This window comes from Venturia canescens, chromosome 2, assembly GCF_019457755.1.
Source record: "Venturia canescens isolate UGA chromosome 2, ASM1945775v1, whole genome shotgun sequence".
Taxonomy (NCBI): domain Eukaryota; kingdom Metazoa; phylum Arthropoda; class Insecta; order Hymenoptera; family Ichneumonidae; genus Venturia; species Venturia canescens.
This window is the reverse complement of record NC_057422.1, coordinates 22,364,587-22,378,954: the sequence shown is the minus strand read 5'-3', so window position 1 is coordinate 22,378,954 and position 14,368 is coordinate 22,364,587. Positions and strand designations below refer to the sequence as shown.

Here is a 14,368-nt window from a genome sequence, read left to right as displayed (position 1 = left end):
TCAATTGTAACGTCTCTATTATTTATTTTTACGTAGTTGAATACAGCTATTTTGTTTTATCTTTATCGTACACATCAAATGACGCTTTGAATTCAAACAATTTGGATACTTTAATATTCCTATAGAATTTATCCTAAATAATATATTATACAACCGCGTATCGCATACGGCAGCTGACGATTAAGAATTTCGATGAGAACAGAGTCACGGAAATGAGGTTGGTGATAAACTATCAGGTCTCACAATGTTTTCTTCTACAACTATTACCTTATCACTCTCATTCAGTCGGTATTTCTGTAATGCTCGCGAAAAACTCTCCTCTTTCCAGGCAATCGCGTTTTCTATCGTATCGAAGTTCGATCGTTGGAATATAGCGAAAATTCTGCTGTGTTTATTGGTTTCGCTTATAAGTTTATGGACGCAAAAAAAATATTTTTCATCGATTTTCGTAGCCCAATCTGCGATCGATTTCTCGATTATAAATACTGAACACAGTGGTATGGCGATCACGGGATGGAATACAAATCGTTTGAGTACACGTCGAATTTCGTATCGCTGGAATGTAATGAAATTTAGATTTACTTGATTTACTTTGACATCAAGGCGATAGAGACTTGAAAATTCACAACAAAAATAGTGACCATTTTTCTGAGTTAAGAAATGGATTTGTGAAGTAGGAATTTCTGTCATATTTCAACGATTAGAACTTCAGTACCTTATTTGTTCATTTCCCGAGCGAAAATACGACTTTTTTGTTCAAGAAAACCACTATACCTCGAGTTACAGTTTATGAATGATTTTTTCTTTTCGTTTATTCACATCGACGTTCCCGTGCTTATGTGACTTCCGCGGCTTTTCGTGAGACATTCGATACTCAACAAAGTTAAATTTTTATCATTGCAACAGGAAAAAAAGATTTTCTCTCGGCATAAAAAAAAAGTCGACATATTACAGCATCGAAATATACAGAACTTTACATGAGTTATATTTACATATTCGTGAATAAAACAGATGTACATTTGTAGTGTGATTTTAATCAACAGAAGCGTTGATCGTGATGGTCTTTCCCTTTGGATCGTCGTATCGGTCAGGCGTACGAATATCCATGACCATAGTTAAACCCCAAGTCATAATGATGGCGAGAATAGCAGTGACGAAAATGCCAGCCCATATAGGGATGGACATGAAACCAACGCAATCGTAAGCATCACCAAATTTCTGAGCATCGATCTGTACTTGAAAATCTTTCAAATTGAATTTCACGCCACCTCCAGATATGTATTTAACGCTCTGTGAGCAATGGTAAGAGAAATTGAACGGGAACGATGCGTCTGTACTTGGTGTGAGAGTCGTATTTTCATCGTTAAGCTTGTACAAAACTTCGGGTGTATAATAACCCGTATATTTGTGCAAGAAACGTAAAAGTATGTTGACAGTCCAAGTGTTTGAGCCATTGTTTACGGAATACTCAAAATTCACCTGCAATGGCGATTCCACGCTTCCGTTACCTTCTGGAACCGGATCTTTTGTTGCTGTTACATTTATGTTTGTTTCATCATACTCCAGCATTGGTTGTGAGCTCGCGTACATTAGAATTCTTGAAGCATTGATCTTCAATGCGGATGATTTTGGAGTTGGATCATCATCTACTGCTCTTTTTATTCTATCTGGACGAGCAAACCGGCAAGATGCTCCTGTCAATGCTGCTACAAGATTAGGGCTCAATTTCTTCATCTCATTGTATTTTTTCACAATCTCTTTCAAATTAGGAACCTTGTGTAAATTCAATTGACCCTCTGTCAAAGAATTCAAATTTTCTGACGTCGTTAAGTTGTAGAATGGCAACTTTTCGAATACTGAGATTGGAGTTTCAACCATGGGGCGGTATACCAAAGATCCAGTGTCCATCAAAGAACGCAGACTCTGCAAATTTTGACAGGTTTTCTAATTTTTACCTTTTAAAACACGCTTCAATATTTTTTCTTGTTTTCTTTTGGACAATATTTGAAATAAAAATTCACCATAGAATTTCAAATTTATTTCTACTTTACAACGAAAACATGGGTCTTGAATATCTTTAAATCTTTCATGGTTGAAAATAATGAATGAATTTCGATTCGTGAAACTAAACAAAACTGAATATTAAGAGTACTTCAATTGTGAATATATTTCTTCAAAATAATAGCAATACTGATTTATGACTTTATAAGAAACAAAATCGTTTGGAGCTATTATTATTGACAGTTTGAAAAAAATTTTAAATACTGTAGAATTATTAATACTGACATAACGGAAAGCACTTTGGCTTTGGGGTAGACATAAAGGTGTTCTCATGATTTACACTAACTGTAAGTAGTGTAAACTCCAAGTTTGATTAAATGTTGTTGAAATAATTCGAAAAAAACGGTATTTTGATCATTTCTATGGAATGGGTAAAATATTTTGTATCGAATTCTTTTCTTCTCGTACAAGCAAGAGAGCAGGAAATATAGATTGGAAAATTCAAGAAAACGTACCTCCCGACTGTTCGCCAAATCTTCAATACAAAGATCTTCCTTGAAGAAGACGAGAAGTGGCGAAAGGGAACCGCCCACGAACTTCGTGACAATTTTCTCAAAATCTCCTTGCGAGGTTTTCTCGAAGGGATTGACGAGAATTTTGTTCGAAGTAGCAGGTGTATCGCCGCCCCAGATTAGCACAGGCACATCCGTACTAGCTTGAATCGTTGATATTTGAAAAAGAAGAGCGAGTTCGAAGACGCTCGTTAAAAGTAATCGCGAATGTTTCATTTTCGTTTTATTACGCGATCTTCGAAGCAATTTTTGGGTGTTTCACGAGCAGTATCTTTAGGGCTGGATCGAGCAGAAGGCACTCACGCGCCTGTACTGTCATATGATGCGATCGTTTTCCGACTCTAACGCCACCGTGGTCGTTTTCTAAATTATCAATCACGAAGAGTTCCATTCAAATCATATGCGTTGCACCTTTTCGCTTGAAATTTTCCGCGTATTCCATTTTCTTCGTTTAATATAAAAACATTCATTTGTTTTTTCTGTGAAGATTACCAAATTTTCAAAAAATCGAACGAAATTCAACTGTGTTTTATTCCATATATTTATAAACAAAAGACATTTCTTGAATTACCAAAAAAGAAAATTCCTCAACATTTTGACAAGTGGCAGTGGGCATTCCGACATCGTCAAAATTTCTCTCCCGTCTATTTCACATTTAGACTTCTGAAGAAGCTCAAAATTTTTAATAACACAAATCATTATATTTCGAAGACTAAATTTTGACGAAAATGGCTTATCCGGGACAATCGGCCGCGACAGCTGAAACTGTGATGTACACGGTAAATAGGTTATTATCAAAGAATTTTTAAGCACAAGCTTGCGATATACGTAATACTTTTTATTCTGAAAATTCAAAAGCAATTGCAACCATGGAGCAGCATGGGTGCTTTGCCATGCATGGAGCAAGTTTCGGGTTCTCCCGTGCCGGCGAAAGTGGGAGAATATTTTAGGACTCCAAGGCCACATCCATGGCGGCCAACTTTGGGCTACGAAACCATCCAAGTTCAGCCACTGTAAACAACATTCTTGAATCATTTTTCATGTTTTAACGACCGAATATAACATTTTTTTGTTTCAAAATACAAAGTTAACGCGTAATCCATTTCTTCACTCGATCCAGATTATCGCAAACTATAACAAATCAGCTGTCTGATCCCTGTTACACCCCGGAAGGAATGGCAACCGAACCTCTCAAATTTCCGAATCTCGTAACCGGATTCGAGAGAAATCCTGGACACGCGGCACGTGTTGCTCTCTATACTAGATACACTCCATTCGAGTGGTCCCAGAACCAAACCCGTTTTTATAACGAAGTAAACACTAATATTCATTATGCTGACAAACTCCGTCAAGATACAGTTCGACTGATGCGGTTCGTTAAGGAAAATATTTGATCGATTTTTTAAAATAATTCTAATAGTAGTTCCAGATTACGATCTACTTTATTTTTCCAATCCGATAGTTTTTTTCACCCGATGTCAGACTTTCGAACAAATACATTTTTTTCCGTTCGAAATAACGAAAAATGATGAATAAAAAAAAAACAGAATTTCGTAAAATACCGAGTTATTTTCACTAAAATTCAGTATAATTGAGCCATCGAAAAAATTCACACAGAGCAGCGGATGAGACTATAAAAAATGGGCAAGCGGAAACAGGTCGGATGATCGGCGAACGACTAACTGAAATAGAATTTTGGGAGCGTGAGTTAACCGCGGAGATGGAGCGTTTGATTTTGGAATGTCAAAAGATGCAGGACTGTCGAAGAGCTCTTCAGAGAGCAATTATGGATCTTGAAGCGCCTTTGCAAGTGGCTCAGGAGTGTCTTTATCAACGAGAATTTAGAAAAGGTTTCGCATTCGGATAGCACATGTCAACGCAGCTCAATATTTTTCAAACACATTTTTTTCTGCCAGGAGCTGAATTGGTGCATGATGAGACGGAACAATGCCTGCTTAGAGAAGTCGAAACGATAAGAAGAGCTATAAAGAAACTGCAATTATTCGTTGATAAATGTGCCCAAATAGTAAGTTTTTCGATCATGTTAGAATTTATCACGAATCTCAAAATATTTGAGCTTGTTGAAAATTTAATATTTTGTAGAAAAATATTTAAGGGATTTTCGACAATTCTTTGTGATTCATCAAAACTTATGTTTCAATGAACTGAAATCAAGAAAAACGAGGAATGAAAAAAATTTACTGAGTTGAATTAATATTTTGATTGTTCATTTTATACGCCAATCGAATATTATTTTCGAAATTAGGCACTTTTGCTGATTATGATTTCAGTTTATCTCAATTTAGTTGCATCAATTTATTTTAAGGTTACGAGAGATTGGTAGAAAACATTATAAAAGTAATCAACATTTTTGGTGTGGGACTGATTAAGGGCTTATATACACTTGCAGTGGGCGAAAAAACGTGATTTTTTTGATTTTTTTTGACAAGAAAAAATAAAAAAATTTGTCAAAATGGCGCAACTCCAGCTGTATTACAGTAGCACTTTATTTTGAGCATCAGTTGCGGTGATGCTAAAAAACTATTAATCCGATCCATACCAAATTTATAGCACTTATTTATCGTAGTAGTAGCTTGGGCCTGGACGGAGGGTTTGTAAAAATTTTGATTTAAAAAAATGACGACAGTTTTAACAAAAAATTCATTTTTTGAGGTGCTAAATTTTCGGTTTTTTTCTTACAATTTTTTTTCCAATAAAATACGAAATCCTTCGTCCAGGCCCGAGAGATTATTATAATAAATAAGTGGTTTAAATTTGGTATGGATCGGATTAATCGTTTTTTAGTAATCGTGTCCACCGCAAAAGTATTTTTAAAAAAAGACGATTCTGAGATAATCCATAGCAAACCCATAGCTACGAATCTAGTGCTCCGATCTTTATGAAATTTGGTGAAAATATTCTTCAGACATTGTAGTGAAGAATATCTAATAAACAAATTTTCGATTTGGGGAGAGTACGATTTCCGAGGCGCCAAGATTTGACGATTGATTCTTTATATTTCGACCATTCTAAAACGAATTACAAGAATAAAATTTTTGCGTATTCGGCTTCCTTAAGGAGTTATGACCATTTGAAGTTGAAAAAAATTGTTTTTTTGGCTATTGATGATAAATTTCTAACGCACGCGAATACGTGAGGGTATTAATATCTTGCGTTGAAATGATTTTTCGAAGTATAAAATAGTATTTTTAATAGTGTTGCAATGCCGTATTAAAACATTGCGCCTTGATTTTCAAAATGTGTGCGCTAAATTGCAGACTATTAGCGTAACCCGGAAAACACCACGTGGAGGTTGTCTTGTTGTGTTGTTGTGTTGTGTTGTTTACCATCTCCTGTTTCAATTTGCGTTCATTTGTTTATTTGGCAGTATAAGCGAACATTGTTACAAAATATAACTTCAATTCATTGGGGAAAGTACGATTTCGGATGCGCCAAGATTTAACGATTGATTCCGCACACACATCGAAAGTGCTTCAAACCCACCCAACGATTCCGCGCACACATCGCAGGTGCTTCAAACCCGCTCAACGATTCCGCACACACATCGAAGGTGCTTCAAACCTACCCAACGATTCCGACGATGCTGAAGTTTGCACCGTTGGAGTCCAACGAAATGAACGAAAAAAACATTTATATCACGCGGTACGTAAATGGACGCTTTTGCGTACGCTTCGCGTACGCAAAACCCCCATTTCCGCACCCCGTAATATAAAATTTCGTATAACACGCGTACGAAAAACTTTTTTCTTCATACCTCGGTCGAAAGTACGCACTTTCGGCCCCGATTTCAGGGCCGAAAGTTCAACATTCCTGCATTGGTAAAAAAAAAACACGCTCGCTGTGACAGCGGGAGCAAAAATTTTTCTCTGCACACCTTAGTCGAAAGATAACATTTCTGCGCTGTCAAAACTGCATGCGCTTCATTTGTCTCGGCGGGAGCAAAAACTTTTTTCTGCATTCCGAAAGGTTTGACGTAATTATTTTTTTTACTTTTGACGTTTGACGTTTGAACAGATATTGCTTACGTGTTTTTTGAAAGGTTGTGTCTAGTCATCTGCAAACCGTACGAATAAGATTATGTTATTCATTCGGAAATATGTTATGGAAATGCCATATTATTTCCAAGCACTATTATCAAAACAGTACAAATCCGAACGAATAACATACATTTATCCTTCCAGATAAAATCAATGTGAAAGCCAAAAATAAAGTGACCAGGCTGATAAAATGAATATAGTCGTTCGGAATAATGATTTATTTTCAGCTTCATAGGAATGCAAATATTCATATTAATTATCTTTGCTAATATCTTGTTTTTTTGATGCCTGCCCCCCCGACCAGCAGCACTCGCTTCGCTCGTGCAGCAAATGTCGGGGGCAGGCATCAAAACATCTTCTATCGATAGTTGCGTATTTCGGAAGAAACGTACTTTCGACCGGCTATGAAGAAAAATAGTATACACCATACGGGCAGAAGTTTGATAGCCCTGAACTGCGCGTCAAATGCCCTCGGCTTCGCCTCGGGCATTGTGACGCGCAGTGCAGGAATATCAAACTTTCTGCCCTTGTGGTGTAATATACTATTTCTTCATACCTCGGTCGAAAGTACGCACTTTCGGCCCCGATTTCAGGGCCGAAAGTTCAACATTCCTGCATTGGTAAAAAAAAAACACGCTCGCTGTGACAGCGGGAGCAAAAATTTTTCTCTGCACACCTTAGTCGAAAGATAACATTTCTGCGCTGTCAAAACTGCATGCGCTTCATTTGTCTCGGCGGGAGCAAAAACTTTTTTCTGCATTCCGAAAGGTTTGACGTAATTATTTTTTTTACTTTTGACGTTTGACGTTTGAACAGATATTGCTTACGTGTTTTTTGAAAGGTTGTGTCTAGTCATCTGCAAACCGTACGAATAAGATTATGTTATTCATTCGGAAATATGTTATGGAAATGCCATATTATTTCCAAGCACTATTATCAAAACAGTACAAATCCGAACGAATAACATACATTTATCCTTCCAGATAAAATCAATGTGAAAGCCAAAAATAAAGTGACCAGGCTGATAAAATGAATATAGTCGTTCGGAATAATGATTTATTTTCAGCTTCATAGGAATGCAAATATTCATATTAATTATCTTTGCTAATATCTTGTTTTTTTGATGCCTGCCCCCCCGACCAGCAGCACTCGCTTCGCTCGTGCAGCAAATGTCGGGGGCAGGCATCAAAACATCTTCTATCGATAGTTGCGTATTTCGGAAGAAACGTACTTTCGACCGGCTATGAAGAAAAATAGTATACACCATACGGGCAGAAGTTTGATAGCCCTGAACTGCGCGTCAAATGCCCTCGGCTTCGCCTCGGGCATTGTGACGCGCAGTGCAGGAATATCAAACTTTCTGCCCTTGTGGTGTAATATACTATTCTGACTCGTGTGATTGCAGTCCTCGCCTTCGGCTCGGCCTGCAAACTCACACTCGTCAGAAAAAGATTTTTCGTCCTAGTGTTATAATGTACTATTGCCATTCATCAATTTTTTATTTCACGACGTATTGGTGCAGGCTGAAAAACTATAAATTGCCAATTCGATAGAGAACGAAATTGGAGAATTACTGAAATTATTGGAGAGTTTTTTTAGATCACTTCGTTGGACTCCAACGTTGCAAACTTCAGTATCATCGATTCCGCACACACATCATAGGTGTTCCAAGCCCGCCCAACTATTCCGTACACACACCGAAGGTGCTTTAAACCCACCCAACGATTCCGCACACACATCAAAGATGTGTCGAATGGAGAAATGAATTTCAACATTTTTATAAATTAAAAAAAAACGCGCCTCAACGTTACAAACCCTATTGAGTGATGTTCTGGACCCACCCAAAAATCAAAAACAGTATTTCTAACGAGTTTTCGACAAATTTTCAAAGGATTGTGATTCGATGAATTGTGATTTGACGAATTGTTTTCGACGAATTTTCCCCAAATCACCGTTCCACCCCCTTAAATTTTTTTATTTTTTTTAATTTTGATTTTCATTTTACTGCAAAATAGTATCATTTCCGATAAAAAAAAGGGCGCTACATGGTCCAAATTAGGGAGCATACACATCATAATGATACTTCAACTTTCAACGCCCCGTTTCACCCCCTTAAAGGCAAAATTTCGATTTTTTTTACTCTTGAAAAACATCTTATTTTGGGCTAATTATGAAGACTGCATGGTCAAAACTTGGCGCCTCGGAAATCGTACTCTTGCCTTCGATTTTTCCGCCCGTCACAAGTGTATATGAGGCCTTAATTATTGCATAGTTGAACGAAGCTCGAGCAGCTCAAAACGAATTAGAAGTGGATCTAAGCAACAAAGAAATTTCGCATGGGATCGATACGTTGAGCCACCAGTTGAACAATTTCAGTAAAGGAATCGAGTACTTCGGTGGAATTGAAAAATACGACGTTTGGTAAGCGTGGGAAATGTTGGTGTAATTCTCGATACTCTGTACATCCAGAATGAAAAACAATCCTATTTTCAGTGTTACCGAGGGTGAAACGTGGTCTCAAGCTTCCAATGACCTCATAGTGAAATCCCAAAAAATTCGAAAACGCTCAGCCGATCTTCGAACTAATACCGAAACCGGTATAGACTCGGTTCCAAAAGAAATTTGGGACGCTTGGACCAGAACGAACAACGCACTCGGCAAAAGAGCGGCAGAACTGCTCGAGGCTAAGAGCAAAATAATAGTGCATTTGCAACAGGCAAGAACGCCTTTGAATTTGAAAAAAAAACGTCAATTGCTCCTCAAATATATTTCTTACAATCCAAGTCTCTGAACTTCATCTTCGTTCCGAACAGGTACAGAAAGACATTTTCAGTGTCGAAAAAACAATGGAGTTGATCAGAAAATCCATAGCAGACAAAAGCTCGACGCTGAAAGTCGCGCATACGAGGCTCGAGGCCCGGACGCATCGTCCGCAATCGGAATTGTGCAGAGATTACGCTCAAACAAGGTTTGAAAACAAATTATTTGATCGATCTGCCAAAACGTGGATAAATTACGCCTTCTTATTTTGAAATTATTCAACTCGTGAGCGTATGAAATTTCTGAAAGAGTCCACGCTAATGAAAAATCTTATGCAGGATGGTGACCGAAGTGGACACGATTAAAACTATAATCCACGAGCTGCACATGAAGTTACAAGAGTGCGAAGCACAGCACCAACAATTGCTGAAAACTCGTAACAATCTTGAGACGGAGCTTAAATCAAAAGTCGACTCTTTGTTCGTGGATCGCGAGAAATGTATGGGAATGCGACGAACTTATCCAATAGCGGCGACGATAAAGTACTGATTCAGTATCTGGAAGAAGAAAATAAAATGAGTACCGGTTTTTACAATATTTTTTAATCAACCTTTATTCTTATAATTCAAGTTCATCAAAATTCATAACAAAAGTAATTTATGACTATAAAATACATATCTTTGTGATATTAACGATGTCCCAGCCCGTGTAATACGCGGATAATCGATCCGTTTGCTGTTTTGCGAATTTTTAAAAATTCTTATTGTCACTCACGAAATATAGGAATAGCCCGGTGCAATTTGACCATTTTGGAGATCGATCTGATTACACATTTTGCTCGTCGCTCCCTTTATTTTAACTGTACAAGCTTCGGTGAGTTTGATCACAGACTTATAAACTTCGCGTTACTCAAACGATCGTATTCTACTTAATCTTTTTTCTTTGATTGTCTTCTTAGTCTTAGAAAAAAAACGCGGTTTATTCTATTTTGAGTTATTTACAGGTTCTATGGTTGGTCAATAAAAAAAGAAATGTTGATTCATATCACGATTTACTTCAATCAACGTTTCTGGTCCACTTAAAAGTCTCGATGGTTTCATAAATCTCGTTCGCTGCCCTGTCATTGTCATACTCATCTTTGAGGTACACGATCTTGACGTTTTGTTCAGGATGACATTCGAGAACGTTCCATTTCTCGAAAAGTTTCAAAGAATTTTTTATTGGATCGACGCATAAGCTCTCACCTGTTATAAATAAGCAATGTAAAAATCAGAATTGGAAAAACCCAACTCGTAATATTGAAAAAATTAGGATTGTTTTTACGAACCGTAGCTGACTATTCCACGATCCAAGTTTGTTTTAATTTCGCTCAAAACCTCTTGAATCAAGTCTCGCTCGGATAACGAACGTCCGACCAGTTTTCGGAGCGTGAAAGCACTGAATGTGTACGTATCGATCAGAGGCCTTAAGATAGTGTGTAAAAATTCCATATGACTCGAATGATGAACGTCGAGGTTCAACTTGTACTGAATCATTCTCATTTTATTCTCAACACGTCGCTCTTCGTCAGAACTGTCGTCAAACGTTTTCGCGTATCTGCGGCTCCAAAGTTCTTCTTCCAAATATCCCTCCTGAAAAAAAATAATGCTGATAATCCTCACATTTCTTTGTAAAAAAAGATTTCGCAAAAATTCAGACACGTAGGAACTTTTTCTCACTTGCAAAATATCAATTTTTTCTAAAACTGATATTTCGTTTTACGATTCGCAGATTTTTGCACACCTTTCTATAAGTATAATCACTAAAAATAAACATCGGTTTTTTCGGTTCAATCATTTTTCATAGAAATAAATACTTTTGCTAGTTTGCTGAATAATTTTTTAAATTTGTAATTCTACACATGTGACTGGTTTCGAGTCTAATTTATTATTGAATCAATCATAATTTATGAAGTCACATCATTGAATCGACATAAAAATATTACGTTCACACAATGAATGATTGATCAATTCTTGGGTTTTCTTCGCTCTTAATGGAAATTCAGTACACGAGTTTCTTGAAAAAATTCCAAAAAAATCCGTCATCAAATCAATCTCATTCGAGAAATGATTGTGGTTTGGAAATGATAGATGGTAAAACATTTGAATATTGATACTGTTAGGTAAAATTCTATATTCCGTTTCTCGAAAACTGCTTTTCCCAATACGTAAAGATTTTTTCTTTCAACTTGTATCAAAATCAATGCCAATAAATTTATACCAGTGAAAAGGAATTGTTCAAGATTTTTAGTTCTCGAATTTAATATGCGTGGATAAACTGAATCTTACCTCTTGTACAGATATTATTCCAGTGTTGGTGAGATTTCTTATCGAATCGCATATTACGTATTCCAGATCTTGACAAGGTTTGCAAAAAATGAACTCGTATTTGAGGATGTCGCATAGCTTCAATGATTTCTCAACCAGAACCGTTTGAAATACTGTTATGTCGTTTTCGGCGATTGCTCGTGGATCGTTTATTTGGGACTTTAAAGTTGCATACAAGGCACTCACTGAAAAAGTAAATTTTGTTTTTCTTAAATTGAACCTAAGCGTTAGTAGAATGAATAATTATTCAAGGAGAATTAAAAATAAATCTTAAAACCGTCATAGTTGATTGAAGTTGACATACAAGTGCGGTAGGGCTCTCAGTCAATCAGTTGAAATTTGACACTATCGATTGATAGTAATAGTTATTCTTTTCCCGAAAACATGTTTCGTTGAAAATTCAATGAATAAAAACGTCGATCGCAATTATTTGTTTAATTACACATTTGTAACATTTGACAATGGATTTAAAATATTACGAAGAGGCTTCCTGCTGGATGCCGTGCAACGTATCAGCGTACTGCTGCCATTTTTCATCTGGATGCCTCAAACCTCCGTAACAGTAATAGCCGTAAAAACCTCATAACTGAGAATTTACGATTCAAAATTTTCGGTCTTTACAACTTTGTCTCATTCGACTCAGAATCGCGTGAAACATGTTTCGAACCCGTCATGGGAGGTCATTTTTTCGATTTTTGAAATTTTCGAAAATTTTTGAACCTTGAAATTTTTTCGAAGTCTTTTTTTTTCGGTCTTTACAACTTTGTCTCATTCGACTCTAAATCGTGTGAAACATGTTTCGAACCCGTCGTGGGAGGTCATTTTTACCTTCCCTACCCGAGAAGTTCCAGAACATCGTCAATTGTTTTCAACAACAGTTCGTCAAAGTTTGAACAAATATCAACTTCGCTAAAATTATTTTGAGTGCAAAGGAATTTTGATATTTGCAAATACTAAATATTTTCATCCACTATCCTAACTGCCAGATCCTAACTGGTGTATTTATTAATTATTCTTGAGCGAATATCAATTAAGGATACAAACCTATGATACTGTCCATGACATAATGTAGCATCATCGTATTACTGTAATACGCAAGCTCGATAACATTAGGAAGAATTGCAACGGGTCGAATCATCATAACGCTTTGAGTTTTTGGTGTTTGATCATCGACAGTTTCCGTGATCTCTTGTCTCTGTTGTTTGACCAAGGCGGGGCCCAAAATGTCCAGCTGAAAAATTCCATAATCGGTTAATTGGTCCTAATCACTCGTTACCATCGCGATCATTTATTTTCTTAATCGCATTTATTTACCGCATGATTGATAATATCGATGCTCTCCCCGCAATAGGCAATATCTTTGTGCGCGGTCTCCAACTCTTGTCGCAAAGTCTCGAAAGCTTCGACGAGTTTGTCCAAAGTACAACCGTCGCGGAATTTATTGAGCAACAAGAAGGCCACGACATTGGTCGACATTATTGGTGTTGATTTCGAGCAGTCTTTAATCGAAACAGGGTTCATAGATCGCGATCAGAATGCAGATATCACGATTTAATCTCGAATTCATTTTAATTACTGGAAACGCTGAGTTATTTATTATCCTTTCATATAAGAAATAAAAGTAAAAAAAAAGATTCAATCTGAATGGTTTTAATCAACCATCGATCAAAATACAAGTTATTTGTGAATTCTTTTTTTTTAATACATATAAATAAATACAAACGGAGATAAGATTCAATCTTGAATTCTCTTTACTCATCCGTCGACCAAATTCCAAACTAATTTCTTCATCTTTATCGTACATAATCGATTGAAAAATCGATGGCATACCCGATTTCATTTCTTATATGAAACTAAAATCTTGAAAAATTCATTTACTAAAATAAGCAAAAATATATATATATATTTTTTTTACCGTAAACGACGTGTTTGGCGATACTATCCACCAATTGTCTGTGCTCCTCGTCCACAAAATCTGTGCCATACAACGACGAACTTGACATCGTGTATTTGAGGCATTTTTCCGGCGTGGCTGATGGCACGTTGATTTTATTTGTTTGGGTTTGAATGGATTTCAACATTTCCTGAAAAAATGTCCAATTTAAAGGTGGAATTCTTCTGCAGACATTTACTTGTTTTCAGAATTGTTTTCATTTCGAACTCACTCTCAACGAAAACGGTTGACAAATATCGATTTTCACTATTCCATAACTTCCCATTATCGTAGACCAAATAGCACTTATCGTCGAGCGGAAAGTTTCCATTTTTTTGGGTTGTCCGAGCTGTTCTCTGACGAAGTTGCCATCGACAAGCCGCTCGTAATTCATTGCGATCGGTACTAAAAGAGCATCCTCAATCGTTCCATCGAGGTAAGCGTCAACCACAACACTCAGAATTCCACCTTTTGGCATACAAGGTTTGCCCGTTCTCGTTCGACCACCCTCAACGAAAAACTCGATGTTGTGACCGGCTCTCAAACTCTCCATTAGGTAAGTGTGCAATGTTGCACGATAGAGAATGTCTTTGCGGCCCAGGGCAGGGTCCATTCTACGTTTTATGAAAAATGCCCCAAGACTACGTAGTAACCATCTGAAAAATAAAAAATAAATAA

The 14,368-nt window shown here is 36.9% G+C and overlaps 3 protein-coding genes across 6 annotated transcripts in view; 1 reads left to right on the top strand and 2 right to left on the bottom strand.

Moving 5' to 3' along the window:
• Positions 1-2,895, bottom strand: LOC122405883 (uncharacterized). The gene is made up of 2 exons (XM_043410940.1): positions 2,517-2,895; positions 1-1,923 (listed from the first exon to the last, which is right to left on the bottom strand). The coding sequence occupies exons 1-2, from the start codon at positions 2,787-2,789 to the stop codon at positions 1,033-1,035; spliced, it is 1,164 nt and encodes a 387-aa protein (XP_043266875.1). The 5' UTR covers positions 2,790-2,895; the 3' UTR covers positions 1-1,032.
• Positions 2,896-3,154: 259 nt separating this feature from the next.
• Positions 3,155-10,430, top strand: LOC122406647 (tektin-3-like). Its single transcript, XM_043412208.1, has 9 exons — positions 3,155-3,352; positions 3,432-3,586; positions 3,694-3,945; positions 4,191-4,423; positions 4,490-4,599; positions 8,904-9,052; positions 9,125-9,347; positions 9,445-9,599; positions 9,730-10,430. The coding sequence occupies exons 1-9, from the start codon at positions 3,302-3,304 to the stop codon at positions 9,938-9,940; spliced, it is 1,539 nt and encodes a 512-aa protein (XP_043268143.1). The 5' UTR covers positions 3,155-3,301; the 3' UTR covers positions 9,941-10,430.
• The window catches only part of mino (glycerol-3-phosphate acyltransferase mino), a 15,989-nt gene continuing 11,598 nt past the window's right edge, over positions 9,978-14,368 (bottom strand). For all 4 annotated transcript variants that reach the window (XM_043412195.1, XM_043412194.1, XM_043412197.1 and 1 more), the window contains 7 exons: positions 13,923-14,346; positions 13,673-13,841; positions 13,072-13,256; positions 12,802-12,988; positions 11,719-11,942; positions 10,719-11,022; positions 9,978-10,635 (listed from right to left, as the gene is read on the bottom strand). In XM_043412195.1, coding sequence (XP_043268130.1) covers positions 10,448-10,635; positions 10,719-11,022; positions 11,719-11,942; positions 12,802-12,988; positions 13,072-13,256; positions 13,673-13,841; positions 13,923-14,346 — 1,681 coding nt within the window. In that variant the 3' untranslated portion in view covers positions 9,978-10,447. The remainder of the gene's footprint in view (positions 10,636-10,718; positions 11,023-11,718; positions 11,943-12,801; positions 12,989-13,071; positions 13,257-13,672; positions 13,842-13,922; positions 14,347-14,368) is intronic.

Bases quoted from the DNA above. Each gene is read 5' to 3' on its own strand.
- LOC122405883 (XM_043410940.1), bottom strand. From the start codon at position 2,789: ATGAAACATTCGCGATTACTTTTAACGAGCGTCTTCGAACTCGCTCTT. The intron at 1,924-2,516 runs GTACGTTTTCTT...CAAAATTTGCAG, and splicing joins ATTTGGCGAACAGTCGGGAG to AGTCTGCGTTCTTTGATGGA.
- LOC122406647 (XM_043412208.1), top strand. From the start codon at position 3,302: ATGGCTTATCCGGGACAATCGGCCGCGACAGCTGAAACTGTGATGTAC. The intron at 4,424-4,489 runs GTTTCGCATTCG...TTTTTCTGCCAG, and splicing joins TCAACGAGAATTTAGAAAAG to GAGCTGAATTGGTGCATGAT. The intron at 9,600-9,729 runs GTTTGAAAACAA...AATCTTATGCAG, and splicing joins AGAGATTACGCTCAAACAAG to GATGGTGACCGAAGTGGACA.